Genomic DNA, 19,873 nt, shown 5'->3' on the forward strand with positions numbered 1-19,873 from the left:
TTACTGATTCAGTAGCAGCTGAAAAAGCTTCTTCACCTAAACATGTTTACTTTGGATATTAGCAGTTTATGGCATTATTTACTTTTCTAACTTTAACTAATGAACTGTTTTCCTTTTATACTTTAAGGAGGTAATTGAGTTCTATGTTCAAAATGAAAATTCAGTAGACAAGTGGAAAAAACCTTTAGTGATTGATAAACTCAAGGTAAGAAAAATAAGAGAACCTTAAAAGTGGAGAATTTATATACAGGCGTTTTTTGAGACCTTAGTTTGTTGTTGCTTCTGTTGTTATATATGTAGAGGATAATTATATCAATTATAACTTTTTAAAAAGAAAGTTAAAAATAGAATCTGTAATATACAAATTAGGTTACATAGTGTGTTGTGTATGGTATGTGATGAAGACAGCCTCTTAACAGCTGTTCAAATTAAAAATACAATCAGCACTACTCACTTGAGACTGAAGTTGAGGCAGGGTATTTTTCCCACATGGGCTTAATTCAATTTCATGTTTTCAGATTTTAACACATGTTAGAAATTGAAATGGACAAGTAGTATATTTGGCATAATTACGCTCAGATGTAGGAGATTTTATAATCGCTGTGATTCAATAAGAAGTACTCAAGTAAGCAAATTTAGTTTTTCAGCCAAATCTAAGGAAGCTTAACTGTTAAGAAATTGTTGATTTATAATGAATTAATAACTACTTGCACTGTAGAATACAATGAAATAAATAATTTCATAACTTCAAAAGGCATAAATAGCAGTATCTTTTAAAAATAAATAATTTTAGGTCATGATAAATTATGATAACTCTGGCATATTCATCACCTTGACAGGAAATGGCCAAAGCAGAAGGCCTCTGGAACTTGTTTTTGCCAGCTGTAAGCGGTCTCAGCCAAGTAGACTATGCCTTGATTGCTGAAGAAACAGGAAAATGCTTTTTTGCTCCAGATGTCTTTAACTGCCAAGCACCAGGTTACTACATTATTTAAAAACAGAACTTTTCTCAGATATTTTGAGCAGTGTTTAAAATTTCTCTATTTTATGACAAGGAAGTTTTTCTACACAAAGTCATTGATTTATAAATTTGTCTATAATTTTACTTTCAGTTACTTTTATTTAAATATTTTAAAAAATGGACCTAAAGTTCTCATTGGATTATTCTTTTATTAAACATCATTACATTAAGAGTATTAGTGAATAGAAGTCACCACCAAAGGGATTGGCCATATAAGGTTTCCAGTTTTCTAACAGTATTAAACATATCTATGGTTAGATAGAGTTTTAAATGGATAGAGTTTTAAATCTTTTGGTTAGCCTCACTATCTCTCCATTTACTCACCAATTATTTATCAGTTGCCTACTATATGCCAAGCACTATTTTAGCAACTATCATGAAATAAAATACACAAAGATTCCTGCCTCATGGAGCTGGCATTCTAATAGAGAGAGACAAAAATAAACAATAGCTAGATTAAATAAGTAATTATATAAGTAAGTTTGAAGATGAAAAGTGCTTTGGGGAAAAAAAAACGGCAAGGTAGGGGAGCTCTGGAGTGCTGAGGGACAGGTAATGTGTATAACAATTTAAGATGGAAGGCTCAGAATAGGCCTTATTAAGAAAATGACATTCAGTAAAGACTTAAAGAAGGTGAGAGAGTTAATCATGCTGAGATCTGGGGGAAGAGTTTTCATAGCATAGAGAACATAAAATGCAAAGGCCCTAAAGCAAGAGTGTGACTGGTGTATTTCAAGAATAGCCAAGGAGGTCAGTGTGGCTGGGAAAGAATAGCAAAAGATATCAGAGAGGAAAGGACCTTGTATGTTGGGACTTATAGGGCAGGTGAGTGCTTATACTTTCAGTGAAATGGGGATTTGAGCAGAGGAGTGACAAGATGTCACTTCAGTTTTAAAAGGATCCCTTTGGCTGCTATGTTGAGAATTAACAAAAGGAGAGAAGGAAGTAAGCAGGGAGTCTTGTGATGGTCTTGGTGAGAGATGATGGGGATTTGTTCAAGGGAGTAGCAGTGGAGTGAGAAGTGGAAAGATTCTAAATATATTTTGAGGGCAGAGCCAAGAGGATTTCCTGATTGGTTATGAGGTATTAATGGGGGAGTCAAGGATGCCTTCAAGGACTTTGGCATGAAAAATTGGAAGGATGAGGGAAGGAGGCCAACTTTTCTTTAAAAAGGTAATATGGAAGGAATAAACGAGGAATGTAGTCTTTAGAAGGTGTTTTCAAACCCAATTTGCGGAAGGAACCTCCTAAAAAGCTTTGAAAAAATCCGGATTCAGAGGCTTCATCCCTGGAGATTCTGACTCAGTAGGTCTAGGGTAGACCCTTGATATGTCTTTTGTCTTTTTTCCCCAAAGTTACTGTGGTTATTTTTGATGCTTTCAGTCAAGGACTGGCATTTGATTTGTAGTAGAAGGATAATTGTATAATATCCTACAGTGTCCCTGCACAAGTTAGGCCTCAGTTTTGCCTTTTGTGCTTATTGTATGGCCCTGGTACTGAAGCCTCCCAAAAAGAGTTAGTGAAGCGGGGAAGTGCCCAAAAGAGGTATGTTGGATGTCAGAGAAAACACAATCTAGTTGCTTCTCGAAATGTTTCCACACTGGACTTTGACTCTCATTTCTCGGAAATTATTAAGATAATCCATAAACCTCTGATAATGGTTGAACTTGTCCCAGATATGGTTTTCTCTCTTCAAAACACTGATTTGTCTATTTACTGATGACTACATTTTAATCCAATAATGAGGCTACTGTAAAAGTAAATAAATCTATTCACAGAGTTTCTAAAGATTTTATCTCTTTATGTGTAGCTATTATGTTACATAGGTAGCATAATTTTGTGGAAAGAGAACTGGTAGTCTTTTGCTTAAAACTTTTTTTATTGCCACTCATAGTAAGATATATTTTATATTGTGACCCAATATGTAGTGTATGAAGCTGTATGTGTGTGTTCATGGATTGATTTATGGAAATGAGGGGAGAGACATATATTACTGAAAAAAGGCTTCATGAAACAAGTTTCCCTTACTACATGAATTCATATATTTTCCACTGAGTCTAGTCTAATGTATTGTTTTGATCTATTTTCATTTCTCAGAGAATGCTAGTCATATTCCATTGAATTAATTTTATGACACACTAATGGGTCATAATATGAAAAATAATGCTATAGAAGGCATCCATTGCAGATGCAGCTCTGCCACTATTTTTCCATTTGACCTATGAATTTGTCACTACATGGTCATAGACTTTTTTCTAGTATTAAAATTTCATTAGTCTATCGGTTATAATATGATACCACCAAACTGCTGAAATTTTAAAATTGGCAAGGGAAATACATTTTCTTTCACCAAAGTATGATAAGCAACTGTCCTCAGCAAACAAGATGTATAAAACCATAGGTAGAAAACTAGGCATTTTCTCTTTGTAGTGGAGATATATTCATGAAGGCCTTTGGGCTATTGTGTTTTAGAGCACTGTGTTTTGCTTTATACAAAGCAGATAAAGAAGGGAATATGATTGATGTTGATTAAATACTTAAGAGTTTTCTTAAGTGTATATGAGATGAATTTCTACTCAAGATACCCAAATTATTTCCCAAATAGTTATAAAATATTATGGGACACATATGTAGTCTTCTGATTTGCCTTTTGTTTTGGTTTGGTTTTTTTGCCCATCAATAAATCATACAATATTTTATATTGGAATGTTGAAAATAGTCATTTTTTTTTTTTTTTTTTTGAAAATAGTCATTTTAATTCTAAAGCCGTTACTAGAAAATTTGGAGGCCTTTAGGCTAATTTGGGGGAAATTTTTTCTTTTTGTACAAGTAATTTATCTAGGCTTTTTTTTTTTTTTTTAACGAACCTATAAATGATAACTTTGGTTTGTCAGATTCTCAGAATAAACTAATTTTTGGAAAGTTTTTATTCAATATTTACCTCATTCGAACTACAAGAAACACTGGATTTAAAACAAGCAAAGAAAACAATGAACTTCATTAATTATAATTCAAGACTCATTTTCTCCCTCAGTTGAAAAGAATTTTAAGCTTGTGTTAATCTACTAGGAATTGTGTGCATTTTAATATAACTTGGGCCCTGTTAGGAGTGCCTGAACAGAGTACAAACATGTTTTGAGAGACTTAACTTAGACTTAGCTCAATTTTCATAGGCATTTCAATAGCTGTCCATAATATCATTGTAAGAGACGATATTGAAAAATTCTTCCTCAAAATCTTATAAGTAATCAGCATTCAAGAGAAAGGTTTTAGAGAGTATTTTTAGAAATTTGATGGGAATGAAAATCAGAGAAAGGCATCTAGAACATTTTGCTCCACAGCAGACATGAAGCATTCTTTTTCACCTGAGAGTGATACTGCAGTGTATCATGTATTGCACAATGCCCTCTGAGGGCTGGAGAGGGTCTTTGAAGTTATCTATTGTCATTTTCTATCCAGGGCAGGGATTCCGTGTTTAGCATCCTTGAGATATTACCTAGTACTTTTCTAGGTGGTATGGGATCACAAAAGTAAGAGCAGTGTTAGCGGTAAAAAGACGATAATTACTATGTGAGGTCAAAGGAAGGAGATATTTCTGATTGGGTAGCTGGAGAGTCTTCACAATGGAGATGGCTCAGAAGCAGAAGTTTACTTAGGAGTGACAGGTAGAATTTCACCAGAGAGAAGGCCTTGCCCAAGCAAACATGTGGAAGTTAAAAAGCACAGGGTGTGGTTGAGGAACAGGAGTCTCAGTAATAAGTAATGTTAATTGTTCTCTAAGAGAATTGCAGTCACTCCAAGCAGAGTATATTTGCAAGATAGCAGGGAAAGGTTAGGCCAGTAAATTATTTTCCTCAGTCCTAATTGAGTTAAAACTCAGAGCCATGCTTCATTGGGATGAAGTAGACAAGTGTCTGTGATTCAGAACAAGTTGAATAAATAGGCACCAAATGCCATGTACTTGTAACTACTTATGGCATACCTTCCTTGTAAATTGTATTTACTATTATGTTTAGTCTACGGCCATGCCACCCTGAATGCACCCAATCTCGTCTGTTATGTTTCAAAATATTTTTGTTAGTAAATATTTGCTCTAAAAAGATTCATGTCTGTTATCTATATATAGTTTGGATTCCACATTGATAAATTTTTAAATGCAAACCAAGTGCTTTTCCTTATTACGTGTAGACACAGGGAACATGGAGGTGCTTCACCTATATGGAAGTGAGAAACAGAAGCAGCAGTGGCTTGAGCCTCTTCTTCAAGGGAGCATTGCCTCTTGCTTCTGTATGACAGGTAAGAGCAATTCAGTCACATTCTCCCATTGGGCAGCCACTCTTCCCGGTTATTATGGAGGAACTGAAGAAATGTGGGACATGACTCTATGTTTCAGGCAAATTTGCCTGTGACCAGAAATGTGAACATGTTTGTTGGAGCCCAATTTTAATTTTTGGCATTTTTAAATGTGCAGAATAAAATTGTCCTCCCCTTTGGGAGGACACCAGATGATGTTTTCTGGTAGCCTGCTTTAGGCATTAGCAGCAGAGTAAACCTAGTTTTATAACCTTTTGACTTGCATCTAAAATTGCCATCTGTGGGTGTTTAAGATCTTTTTTACCCTAGTGTATGAAATACTGATCTTTGTGATAATTTTATATTGACACTTAAAAACTACTCAACTCTGCCATAAACCCAGAAAAATAGAACTTTCACCAGTGTTGGTCATATAGCTCAAATTGTAATCATGTAGGGTAATTAAACTAGGAGCATGTTAATAAAAATGGGTTTTGGTGCATTTGTACATAGGAAACAGTAATTAAGCACTCTTCAAAGGACAAAATCATTGTTCCATATTTGAGTTTAGAATTAAACTCAATTTCATCTGGCCATGATTTTGGCCAGATTTTATTGTCCTTCTCTAACATTGCATACATTTATAATAGCAAAACTGATCTCCATTTAAACCGGTAAGAGGCCTTTATTGAACACCTGCTGTATTGTCTACAAAGCTCTAATTAATTACAAAATAAGTAGAGTACACACCTCCTTTTCTAAAGAAAGAGGGTTTCTAGTTTTAGAAAGAGAACACATAAAATATCTTAAGGATCCATTCAAAAGAGCAGCACATTAACAAGTGCAGATTACTATGATTGAGAGCTAGCCTGTAAGTTCTAAAATGCAATGCAGTAAAGCAGTCTTGTAAAAGTGTCCTATGGAAAACTTTCTGAAGACATTAAGTGTTGAGCAAGCTTTATAGAATGCAAAATAAATAGATTGGTGAAAGCATTCCTGATGGAATTTGCAGTTAGAAGTTGTTTAAGATACTACAGAAATAGAGTCACAGATGTCAAAAACAAATTTATGGTTACCAAGGGGGAAAGCGGGGGAGGGAGTGGGGAGATAAATAGGGAGATTGGGATTAACATATACACATTACTATATATAAAACAGATAACTGCTGAGAACCTACTGTATAGCACAGGGAACTCTACTCAATACTCTGTAATGACCTATATGGGAAAAGAATCTGAGAAGTGGATATATGATTCACTTTTCTGTACAGCAGAAACTAACACGACATTGTAAATCAACTACACTCCAATAAAAATTAATTTGAAAAAAAAGAAGTTGTTTAAGATACTAAACCTATGGTGGGGAAATCTGGCTTGCAAATATGTAGTACAGATTTTCATTGTGGGAAGTAAAGAACGATTTTTTTTTTTTTTTCTGTACATGGGCCTCTCACTGTTGTGGCCTCTCCCGTTGCGGAGCACAGGCTCCGGACGCGCAGGCTCAGCGGCCATGACTCACGAGCCCTGCCGCTCCGCGGCATGTGAGATCTTCCCGGACCGGGGCACAAACCCGCGTCCCCTGCGTCGGCAGGCGGACTCTCAACCACTGCGCCACCAGGGAAGCCCAAGAACGATATTTTTAATGCACGTTTGATGATTGGAGAAAAGATTGAGTTGTATCCCAAGTCATATATCACTGAGGATGCCAAGAACACAATTCAGATAGTTGATCTATCTTGAGTTGTTCTAAATACTTCATTTATTCATTCATTTTTCCAATGCACATTTATTGAATACCTACTATGTGTAGGTTGTAGAAGAACCACGGGGAATGGGGGAAGGGTAGGAAGATGAAAAAGACAAAGATGCCTCTGTCCTCAAAGAGTTCACATTTCTTTAACTAAGGGTCTTTTGTAAGCTAATGGTGTCTGCCTGCCTGTAAATTCAGCCTTTGCTTATTTATAGAGCCCGATATAGCTTCAAGTGATGCCACAAATATTGAATGTAGCATCCAGCAAGATGGAGATAGCTATGTAATTAACGGCAAGAAATGGTGGTGCACTGGTGAGTATTCTATTGATTCTTCGTGCTAGATACTGTCCTAGAATAATAAGATACATAGTTATTCATTTCATGACCACAGTTCTTTAAATTCTGTCTTTGAAAGCATTTTCAAATTTAGAAATAGTTGATAAAAAGAAAAGTAATTTTAAAACAATGTCTTGATTGGGCAATGTTTATTTAAGAGCAGAAAACGTCTTTTTTTTTTACAGTTTGTGAGAGAAAAAATTTATATTAGTGCACACTATTTTTGACCATTGTCATTTCTATCAAAATTAAATTTTAATAGGGGCATATTACATGGACTATAATAATTTATATCTAATTGTTTTTAAAGAGATAAGCAGTCCATATTATTAAAAATAATTTATTGTGGTACATATTTTCATTGTTTAAAAATACAAGTATTTAAGTGAAAAATAAGAGTCTTGGGGCTTCCCTGGTGGCGCAGTGGTTGAGAGTCCGCCTGCCGATGCAGGGGACACGGGTTCGTGCCCCGGTCCGGGAAGATCCCACGTGCCGCGGAGCGGCTGGGCCCGTGAGCCATGGCTGCTGAGCCTGCGCGTCCGGAGCCTGTGCTCCGCAATGGGAGAGGCCACAACAGTGAGAGGCCCGCATACTGCCAAAAAAAAAAGAGTCTTTAGACATAGGAAAATATATTATTTAGTCAACCCTCAGTAATTGACTCACGTAAATGGATGAGCCCTTTAGGCAGTTATAAAAATTGAAACCTAGATAAATGTGATTGTCTGAGGATTGCTTCTAGAGTATAAATGATAAATCTAACAGGATAACCAGCTTATTACTAAAGAAAGTTGACATCATAAAAGCAAATTACATGTTTAGAAACTTACCAGTAATATATTACAATAGCCAGAAAAGCTTTTTATGGTTTTGTTTTTGCTTTTTTTTTTTTGATTGCCAATTGTTATTCTTTCTGGAGTTTTATGAAATCTCTTACAAATTAAGAAAAAAGAAAAAGACATTGAATTTTGCTGCATAGTTATTCAAGTACTAAAATTATGCAGGGAAATTGTTCTTATATTAAAATTTAGATAATTTAAAATAATTATAAATGCCCCTTAATTTAAATTTCTTTAATAATCTGTTTTAGATGACCTAACTTATAGTGTTTTTCTTATGTATGACTGTTACTACTATTTTCCTATATTGTTAATTTTAATTTCCATGTTTTATGCATTTATTTTTTGTTTCCTCTTTTTCTTGGCTTCTACCCCACTCCCCTTCCCCACCCTAACCTCTTCTTTGTTATAAGTTGCCACCACAGTGTTTGAGATTTGAATTTCAGAGAAATGCAGATGTTTGATCTGAGGGAGAAACCTCATTCATGTGTATCAAAGCAAGAGACAGAGCAGTTTTATATTTAAATGCTGAAAGTACTGGTTGGCTCTGTAGCATCTTCAGAATCGAAAGGAATCTCCTCCACATTTTGTCTTTGTCTTCTCCAGGACCCATATTTCTTGGCAACTTTCATGATGTAGATTTTAAAAGAGTTTCCCATAAAAACATACAGGACCGGGTTGAGGCAGCTGTGAAAGAGTGCAATGCTCTCTGTGATTTGGATGGCAACATCCATACGTTTGCTCATGTCGCAGTTGGTGATCAGGGAGTAGATGATATCTATGGCTTGGCAGAACTTGACAATGTTATAAGGCAGCTGAGTGACAAGGAAAACTATGACCACTGTGAGCAGAATTTTGAGGGGCCGAGATTTTGTAATGTTTGGCATCTTGATGAGCGTCTTTGCCGTGATGAAGTAGCACACTGCCATAATAAGAAAGGGTATTACAAATCCAACGCAGATTTCCAGCATTTGAATTGATGCTTTCATTGATGTTCCTAGGTGGTATGGAAAGATGGGAATGCACCTAGCCTTGTGATTTACTGTATAAAAAACCAGCTGAGGTATACTCAGCAAGATGGCAGCCATCCAGACACAGAAACAGATGAGCCAGCATTGTTTTTGCACTCCCGATTGACTGGGGGCTTTAGTTACTGCCCAATATCTGTCTATGCTGATACAAGCCAGAAACTGCATTCCAGAGACAAAGTTGACCATGTACAAGGCTGAAGTGACTTTGCACATGATTTTCCCTAAAACCCACCCATAAACTGCATTAACTGCCCAAAAAGGCAGAGTGAATAGAAGGAGTAAATCTGCCACTGCCAAATTCAGGATGTACACATCTGTTTTGGTTCGCCTCTTTTTGTAATGGGCATAAATCGCCACTATTATAGAATTGCCTGCAAGTCCAATGATGAAAGCTATTGTGAAGAAGGCAGGCAGGAAAACTTTTGCAAATTTTCTGACCTCTTCTTTTATACAGATCACTTCATACTGACTATAGTCATGAGTGTCATTCATTTCATTTTCCTCATAATAGTAATCTGTTGACTGGTTGTGTTCCAACGCCATGGCTCCAATCTAAATGGCAAAAAGAATACAGGATATTTATTTTAATATTTCTTAAGTGGAAATGCTTTTGATCTAGCATATGTTTTATTCTTTTATTAGAGAATAGATTGTTGCCATAACATATGTGAGCCTGAATCTGCCACTCTTTGAAACTCTTTAATGGAAGCCACGTTGGAATATATCCCCAAGAGTAGTTCTTCATCCCTTGTTTTTACAAGTTTGTGTACAGGAGCTGGGATTTACAGAGGGAAGATAAAAATAATACCCTGGGGAATTTTATTAATCATTAAACCCTGTAACTTTTATATATACAACTTTGTGATTCTTACACAGTATATTGACAATAAATTAAATTTTTAAATTAAAATAATTTTATTTAAAATAAATATTATTTTTATACATTTATGAATTTATTTTAAAATAAGTTAAATATATTATCTCAGCATTTTACTTAATTTTACTGGTTGGCTTTTATAAAACAAAGTCTCCTCTAGTTAGCTTCCCTCCAAAACCTGTCATTACATGCTGATTGTAAACTACTATTTGGTAGCACTGTTGTTCCACTAGTCACCTAAGCCTTCAGCCTGTACCATTCTTGATTTATCTCTTATCTTCATCCCTGATTTCCAGTCAGCCCCTAAATTCTGATTTTACCTCCCAAATAGGTCTCAAATCTGACTCTTCCTTTTAATCTGTGCTCCTTGACACATCCACACAATTCAACCATCATTATTACCTGGCCTATTACAATATCTTCCCAAGTGGCATCCTACTGTTCTTTTTTTTTTTTTTCCGGTACGCGGGCCTCTCACTGTTGTGGCCTCTCCCGTTGCAGAGCACAGGCTCCGGACGCGCAGGCTCAGCGGCCATGGCTCACGGGCCCAGCCGCTCCGCGGCCTGTGGGATCTTCCCGGACCGGGGCACGAACCCGTGTCCCCTACATCGGCAGGCGGACTCTCAACCACTGCGCCACCAGGGAAGCCCGTCCTACTGTTCTTATTCCTCCTTACCACCTCCTTGTCAAAACATTTTTCTTACTGCCATCAGAGTGCTCTCTCTCTAAAATGTCAATCCATCACTGCTGCTTATTAGCTCCTCACCTGAAAGACACATCCCTTCATCTGAAAGATACAATCTAAGCTCCTTACCATGATACCCGAGGCTCCTTCCATAATGTTGTCCTACCCATGGTTCCTGCTACATCCCTCTACTGTGCACCCTGCACGGTAGACAGTAACAATATTGATTTGCCAGCGATTTTCTGGCACACACCATGCTGCAGCACATGTCTACATCATTACTCATTCTGTTCTTTAATCTGATGGACTATTTCCTGCCCTTCCCTTGAAGGGCCAGTTCCTACCCAGTTAACTTAGATGTCACCTCTCCAGAAGACTTTCCCGATCCAATAACTGTATCTGCATATCTCTCAGAGAACTGACCCCATCCTATGGAAGACATGTTTCTCAGACTACCTTTTCCCTCTGTGCTCTAAGTTCCCTAAGACTATGACCTGTTGGATTTATGTTTATAATTAATACCCGAAGAGAGTGCCAGGCTCACTCTAGGTGCCCAGCAAATATTTGTCAAACTAAAGGTTTTACCAATAGGTTTAAAGCTATTACTCTAGAATGGAAGGATGATACTCCAGGAATCTCATGTCTCTTCATTAAGTTATTCTACTGTACTGGCTATTAACACCCTGTAGTATTAAGATAAGCTTGCACAGAATTCACAAGTTTTAAAATATATATATAATAATAACTTTCAGTGTTTTTATTATAGTGCTGAGTTTTGTTATGCTTTTTCCTTAGCCCTTCTGTCTCCCTTTATCCTTAAAGTTATTTGAAAAGTTCCAATCTGGAAGACTACTTTAGTCTTCGTTTTCTTATATGTTAATTATTAATACGGTAGGAACTTTGTTCTTTCCTTCTCTTTTATCACACAAATCTTGAACCCAGTGATAAGGTATAATATGGCCAAACAGTATAAGATATTAAGGAAAGATATTTTAAAAGAATTAATCATACTAAAAATATGAATAAATAAGCGTAGGAATGGAAACTATTTGCAGAAGTGATCCTTCTGGCAGAAACATAGAAACACATTTAAATGCCTTTGTAATTATCATAAGAATAAAAAAATTTAACAATAAAACAAAGCAGGAAAAAATGATATAGCAAAACCTATTATTAACAAAGTTTTATAGGCAAGTAATCGTATTAAAATAATATTTTCTTCTTGCTATGTTCATATTTTTGTTTTAAGGTTAACATGTATAACTTTTCAAATAGCTCTTTTCTGCACATGTAAACTTTTATGCATACATAAATATACCAAACCTTTGGGCTTAAAAAAAAATCATATACAAGTCTGAATGGAAGAAGAAAGAAAAAACCAACCTGTTTCTGTCAGCAGACAGGAGCAGTCTTGAGTGCAGAGAGTAAGATAGAATGACCTCACTAACTCAGCATACTTTTATTTTCGTTTTATACCCCGCCTTTGTCTTACATCCAGTAAGGCTTTCAGGAAGTTTAACCTTGTGAGCACTTGATCTTTTATTTTATGTATAACCATCCTGTGAACTCAAATCCAAGTTCTTAAGTGTCCTAGGTTACAAACTTGAAGGAATTCAATCGCGTTTCAAAAACTACAGACCTTTCGAAGTTTCCACTTAGCCAAAGGGAACAGGAACGTGCCTGCAGCTGAGGTACTGACTGCCAAACCAAAAGAATTCACCAGAGCGCCTCAAGGCAGCTAACAAGTATTTACTTGTAGGTAGCATCTAGACAAATACTCTCTAAAATTATTTTGTCTAGGAAAGAAAACAAAAATGATTGTAACCTAGAAAGTTATCTTTGTGAAGACTAAATTATCAAAAACTAAATTCTAAGTAATCATTAGGCATTTATAGTAGAATTAAAATCTTTATACCACATCATTTTGTATTTTTCTTAAACTATGAGACTCCCCTTGGCCTCACTGTACTCCTTATCTGTCCTTGACCCCAGAGTATGACTTTCCCCACAACTTTAAATTCTTGTGCCTTCCTGTAATCTTCTTCAATGGCCAGCTCCAAACTTTCAAAATCCTTCTGTCTGGAAAGGCTATCTCCGGCTATCTCCCCCTCCCCCTACTTCCAAACAAATGAAAGTTAGAGAAAGAAGATAAATGTATGCAGATTTAACCCTTGGCCTTGACTCTCCTTATATTTGCATAACAGTTCCCTTATTTACTTTCTCTAGGCTCAGTCTCCCCCTTCAGAAGTTATTTCAGACCAATGCCATTTTTTCTAAAAGCAACTGATCTAACTTTCCTGTTGATTCACAGAAAAGAGACTCTAGAGCACTGGGGCCTTCATCTTCCCACAGTATGTGTCTGGGGGTACAGCCAACTTCTCCTCCTTGTTATCCACCAGTCTTTGAGAAGAGTTATTTGCGTGCAGCTAAACCATCTCACCAAGAAAAAAATGCCTGACCAAATGTAAAATAGATAGCAAGTGGGAAGCAGCCCCATAGCACAGGAAGATCAGCTCAGTGCTTTGTGACCACCTAGAGGGGCGGGATAGGGAGGGTGGGAGGGAGGGAGATGCAAGAGGGAAGAGATATGGGGATATATGTATATGTATTAGTGATTCACTTTGTTATACAGCAGAAACTAACACACCATTGTAAAGCAATTATACTCCAATAAAGATGTTTAAAAAATAAATAAATAAAATAAAACACTTCCAAATTGAAAAAAAGAAAAAAATGCCTGGATTTGTAGTGTTAGACATTTTCCATGGTGTAAACACTCCCACCGTGGTCAATTTCAGCTACCAATGTGAAGTCACTGAGGGCAAAGTTGCTAAGAGATGAGCATATCAGCCTTCCTCAGCAGACTCTAGCACAATTCTTCCAAAAGAGGCATCTCTTCTCCTTACCACGGCTGATCATTACTCTGATCTCTTGCTGCTTACTGAGGGATACTGCTCTTAAATTTATCCCTGCCCTCTCTAGACTCTCTGGTCTTTTGCCTTCTCTTACCGCTTATTCTTCTTTATCTTATGTATTTTGGGGGCAGGAGGAAGCAAACAAGCAACCTTCCACTAAATTCTTAGAATGGCCTACCCTCCATCCCTCATTGCCTCTCTGACTTATTTCCTTCTCCTCCCCTTTGCTTGCTTATTCTGCCACACCAACCTCCTTGCTGTTTTGAAATGTGCTAGGCACATTCCTTCTTAGGGCTTTTGTACTGGCTCTTCTATCTGCCTGGACTGTGCTTCCTTTCGGTACTTGCAACGCTCACTCCCTCATGTCTTTCCAGTCTTTGTCCAATCACCACCTTCTCACTGAGGCAACCCCTGATTATTCTATTTAAAATACCCTTCACAAACAAAACAAATGAACAAACATAACAAAACAGAAACAGAGTTATAGATACAGAGAACAAACCGATGGTTGCCGACAGGTGGGAGGGGGATGGGGGAGGAAAGAAATAGGTAAGGGAGATTAAGAGATTACAAACTTTTTTTTTTTTTTTCTGTACGCGGGCCTCTCACTGTTGTGGCCCCTCACAGGCTGCGGGCCTCTCACTGTTGTGGCCTCTCACAGGCTCCGCACGCACTCACGGGTGCAGCCGCTCCGCGGCACGTGGGATCCGCTCCGCGGCATGTGGGATCCTCCCGGACCGGGACACGAACCCGTGTACCCTGCATCGGCAGGCGGACTCTCAACCACTGCACCACCAGGGAAGCCCGAGATTCCAAACTCTTAAAAAGAGATTACAGGGCTTCCCTGGTGGTGCAGTAGCTAAGAATCTGCCTGCCAATGCAGGGAACACAGGTTCAAGCCCTGGTCTGGGATGATCCCACATGCCTCCGAGCAACTAAGCCCACATGCCACAACTACCGAGCCTGTGCTCTGGAGCCGGAGCTCCACAACAAGAGAAGCCACAGCAATGAGAAGCCCGTGGGCACCACAACGAAGAGTAGCCCCTGCTTGCCCGAGGACCCAATGCAGCCAAAAATAAATAAATGTATAAAAACAAATACATCTTTGTTGATATGTATACATTTAATACATTATTCCATAGCATGCATCAAATTTTCAAAAAAAAAAAAAAGGATTACAAACTTCCAGTTGCAAAATAAATGAGTCATGGGGATGAAATGTATAGTGTGAGGTATATAGCCAATAAGTAAGTAATATCTTTGTATGTTGACATATCATAACTAAATTTATCGTAGTGGTCAGTTTAAAATGTTTAGAAATATCCAGTCACTGTGTCGTGTAACAGGAACTAACACAGTGTTGTAGGTCAATTGTACTTCAAAAACAAACAAACATAAAAAAAAGAGATCAGATATGTGGTTGCAAGAGGCAGGTGGAAGGGGAAGGGAATTGGATGAAGGTGGTCAAAAAAGGTACAAACTTCCAGTTATAAGATACACAAGTAGTAGGGATGTAATGTACAACATAATAAATAGAATTAACACTTGTTGTATGTTATATATGGAAGGTGTTAAGAGAGTAAACCCTAAGAGTTCTCATCACAAGGAAGAAAATATTTTTCTATTTCTTTCATTTTGTATCTGTGTGAGATGATAGATGTTCACCAAACTTATTGTGATAATCATTTCATGATGTATGTAAGTCCAACTTATACAGAGCTGTATGTCAATTATTTCTCAATAAAACAGAGGGCAAAAATTAAATAAATAAATTAAACTAAATACCCTTCACCTGCCTGTACTCCCAATCAACCTTACCCATAGCACTTTTCATGTGCTAATGTACCATATCATTTATATTGTGTTTGGTGTCTAATGTATCTCGCCCTGTATTAGAATATAAGCTTCATCAGATTAGGGACTTTTGTATAATTTTTCATATATAAATATATAGAATAGTGCCTGGCACATAGTAGATACTCAATAAATATTTTGAATTAATAAATAATTCTACTTTCCCTTCTGATTATTGTCCCATTTTACTTGCCCTTGATGCTGTAGTTCTTTAATGACTAATTAAATTTATGAATGAATGAATCAATCAATCAACCAATCAGTGCTTAAGTAACTTATCTTCCACAGACTTATAAATTTAGCAATGCAGTTGGAATTTTAGATCCAGATCTTTAGTCTTAGACGATTTCTACTTTTTCATACTATCCCTTATGCATATATATAATTCCATGATGTCATCTATTATAGAATTTTGATACATATTTATAGATATTTAAAAGTATCTGTCCTTTTCCTTCATTTCCTCCCCCATGTACTTTCAACCACATACTTTCTTGTAAATAGGATTCCCTTCTTGTAAATCAGTTATAAAGCTATAATCTTTACATCTTTTCAATTCGGTCATTATTTTTGCTGACTCAAACACATACCCAGCCCTTGGGGCATAAAGGGTCTCAGGATCAAGCTTCCTCTGGTAGTATATAGTGGGTCACACCTGTGTATGAAACATGGTGAAACTAGCTCACTGACTGACCTTTTCCTGTATTTTCCTCCTCAACAGAACTAGAAGAGGTGTTAATAGGCAATACTTGACAACATTTGAAAGTCAATCATAAAGCTTGGAGGATAGGGAAAGGCATCACTTACCTTAGGCAACTTTTCAAAGTATTTACTTGATGCTTCTTTAGCACCTTTTTTTTTTGTACCTCTCTTCCACTTGCCTTCCACCATAAGTTTATTCCAACTGGCTTCTCACCATAAATTGTCTCTCACCCTTCCTCACCGGTCCTAACATAGCAATGTCCCTTGTTCCTATAGAATCTCTCTCTCCACACCCATTTCTCATTTTCTTCTTGTAGTGCCATTTTTCTCAGTATTAGGTGCTTGGGAAGCAATCTGACTAAACTATATTTTACATTTTCACTGAAAATGTCTTCGATATTAAGATACAAATTGAGCATTATTTAATAATCTTATGATTACTCTTTAGTGTCCATACTACATATTGAATTCATATTGTATATGAGTTTTTTATTTAGCATTTTTGCTTAAGCATTTTCATGTTATTCAAACTCACTATAAATGACATTTTTTGTAGCTAAATAATATTTTATGTGGATTATCATAATTTGACTTACCATTCAACTGCTATAGGACTTTGAATGTTTCCAGCATTTTACTATTACAAATAATGTTATAGAGAGCATCTTTATAGATATGGTAGGAAACTGCACTTAATCTAATCTTACTGAGGGATGTTGAAGAATGGGACTAACCATGTATAACTATCCCTTTTCTTATTACACTAAAGATAGCATTCTGTAGAATAATCTTAGAGTTCTTTCAATTAAGTGCATAGAAAGCTTCCTTATTCTTTTTAGAAGGGTTCCATTATGTGGACATACCATATAATAGTCTCCTATTGATGGATATTGATTTATGCCCAATTCTTTGCAAGTATAAACAATACTACTACAGTTAATAATCTACATCTGTCAGTTCATTCAGAAGCAGCTATACCTGTAGGATAAATCCCAGAAGTTGAATTGGTGGATCAAAGGATAAATGGATCTGTAATTTTGATGGATATTACCAAATTGTACTACATAGGAATGGTATTACTTTGCACTTTCACCAATAATATATGGAAGTGTCTATTTCCCTAGAACGTTGCCAGTTTGAATGTGTTATTCCACTACCATCTTGCTGTCTTAAATGACTTGTAACAGATTCAGTACCCTTCCCCTGCCCTTGCCAGCTATGTATGAGATATTTTCCCTAAATTGTTTTTTGCTTTAATTTTGTTTCTTACTGTACAATAATTTTATACAGATAAACCAGTCAATCTTTTTCCTTTGATTTCTTTTTTTTTTTTTTGGCTGCGTGCAGGGATTGAAGCCGGGGCCTTGGCAGTAAGAGCTCAGAGTCCTAACCACTGGACTGCCAGGGAATTCCCACATTTATTTTTGAGGCTTAACATTTCTTTCCCATCCAGAAATTTCATAGATACTAAATTGTTTTTTCTTCTAGTTTTTTTAATGTCTTTTTAAAATAAATAAATAAATTTATTTATTTATTTTTGGTTGCATTGGGTCTTCGTTGCTGTACACGGGCTTCTCACTGCGGTGGCTTCTCTTTTTATGACACATGGGCTCTAGGCATGTGGACTTCAGTAGTTGTGGTGCGTGGGCTTCAGTAATTGTAGCTCATGAGCCTTAGAGCACAGGCTCAGTAGTTGTGGTGCACAGGCTTTGTTGCTCCACAGCATGTGGGATCTTCCCAGACCAGGGTTTGAACCCGTGTACCATGCATTGGCAGGCGGATTCTTAACCACTGCGCCACCGGGGAAGCCCTTTAATGTCTTGATTATTTAAATTTTTTTTAAATTTTCAATTCTGATCTATTTGGACCTGATTTTGATCCAACTATATTTTGTAATAGTGATAGCATGTAACATTTATTGAATACTTATTAAGTGTAAACCTTCCTAGCAGTAGAGTAAGTGAATTTCAAAGGTTGTTTCCCCTATTAATAATAGCACATATTCCAAGGGCACCCATGAGATTGTTTTTTTTCTTAACCGAATGATAAACTTTTTCTTTTTTTTAACAAGTGGAAATTTCATTGTAAAATGTTACTTAACTCATATTGGTTTTTTATTCGTATTTGAATTAAAACTAAGTATTAATATTAATGCTAAGACCAAATGAAGTTTAAGTATTTCACCTCAGAAGTTCAATGTTGGTAGAAGAAATAACCTTGAGACTTTGTACATGGCTAACTGCACTTCACATTATATTATTGTTTATATCACTTTTTTTTATTGTTACAGACCATATCCATACCCAATAGTCATGTTTTTCTCTACCTGTCATCTTTCCTTGTGTTAGAGAATGATTTTGTTTGATAACCATGTGGTTGTAAGAGCCTGTGAAATTAAAACTCATCAGCAAATATCAGTAAAATGTCCTTTTCAGCCTGACTTAATCCTGGCACTTGAACAGTCTTGAAATACCACAGAGTCTGGATTAAAAACAAAATTATCTTATCTATGCCATCTGTTTTCATTCATGAAGGCCTGTGACACAGCCGATATATTTAGATGTTTTCTGGTCTATTCAGATTTCCTTTAATATATTTAATTTATGACATTTGGTATCCTGTTCATTAACTAAAATAACATGAGAACAAAAACTCCCTTTAGAAGAAGGACATTTCTGTTGCTGCACCTGCCAAATTATGCTTGTAGCTAAGAGGAGATGATATATTTGTGAGAGAGTTTTCCCATTTTCTGAAACATCAAGGTTAAATCAAAATATTTCAAAATTTACAGCTTATATATTCACCCTTACTTCCTCTACTTAATGACCCCAAAAAGGAGAGCCAATTTAGAAGTTTTATCTTTTAAGAATCTGAATTGTTTTCCATATTAGATTGAGCAAAGCAGAATTAAAGAATTATTTGCCTTGTTTCTTGAGTTTCTTCAAAATTTACCTGATATCTGAAATCTGTTGGGCACTTACATAAAGCTGTGACAACAATTTTTTATGATAGAAAGAGCAAGACAAGAAATACTATTGGGAAATATTAGAGAGAAATATAGAATTGGAAAAAGATGGCTTTTGGTTAAGGTTTGAGGGAATTGTAGAGAAGATTTTACTTTTGAAGGATTCAGCTTCTGTTTATCTAGAATTAAAATCCATGAAACCTTAAAAGATTTACCCAAAATGTTCTTGATTACCAGGATAGAAAGTAAACAAAGAAAAGATCTGTAATGAAAATGAACCCCAAGTCATACCATTATGTCCTAATCTGATTTTCAGAAGTACACCCACCAAGGAGACAATGTGTTATATGGGGCAAGTGGCCTGACTCTTCAGCCTAAGGGCCTCAAGTCTTCCTACGAGTAAAAGCTCAAAAACCCCAAGTAGAAAAATATCCAGTTGAAAAATTAAAAGTAAGCCTTTCTGGAAAAGACTCTTTTCTCAATAATTTCTAGCTAAGAATCAAAGCATGATTACATATTATTGCAGAGCCAGGACGAATCAAGGGTAAAAAAAATTCCCCCAGCCCAGTGTTTTCAGATAAGAAATTTCAGTTAAGATGCACTGTGT

At 36.4% G+C, this 19,873-nt stretch overlaps 2 protein-coding genes across 3 annotated transcripts in view; one reads left to right on the forward strand and one right to left on the reverse strand.

Annotated features, from left to right (window-relative positions):
* The window catches only part of ACAD11 (acyl-CoA dehydrogenase family member 11), a 93,200-nt gene that overhangs the window by 47,692 nt on the left and 25,635 nt on the right, over nt 1–19,873 (forward strand). The window contains exons 10-13 of the mRNA XM_029215478.1: nt 128–205; nt 840–978; nt 5,210–5,317; nt 7,279–7,377. Coding sequence (XP_029071311.1) covers nt 128–205; nt 840–978; nt 5,210–5,317; nt 7,279–7,377 — 424 coding nt within the window. The remainder of the gene's footprint in view (nt 1–127; nt 206–839; nt 979–5,209; nt 5,318–7,278; nt 7,378–19,873) is intronic.
* ACKR4 (atypical chemokine receptor 4) overlaps nt 7,976–19,873 on the reverse strand; it is a 45,187-nt gene continuing 33,289 nt past the window's right edge. For both annotated transcript variants that reach the window (XM_029215481.1, XM_029215482.1), the window contains one exon: nt 7,976–9,820. In XM_029215481.1, coding sequence (XP_029071314.1) covers nt 8,759–9,811 — 1,053 coding nt within the window. In that variant the 5' untranslated portion in view covers nt 9,812–9,820 and the 3' untranslated portion in view covers nt 7,976–8,758. The remainder of the gene's footprint in view (nt 9,821–19,873) is intronic.

This window comes from Monodon monoceros, unplaced genomic scaffold (assembly GCF_005190385.1).
Source record: "Monodon monoceros isolate NGI ecotype Baffin Bay Population unplaced genomic scaffold, NGI_Narwhal_1 Super_Scaffold_11, whole genome shotgun sequence".
Classification (NCBI taxonomy): domain Eukaryota; kingdom Metazoa; phylum Chordata; class Mammalia; order Artiodactyla; family Monodontidae; genus Monodon; species Monodon monoceros.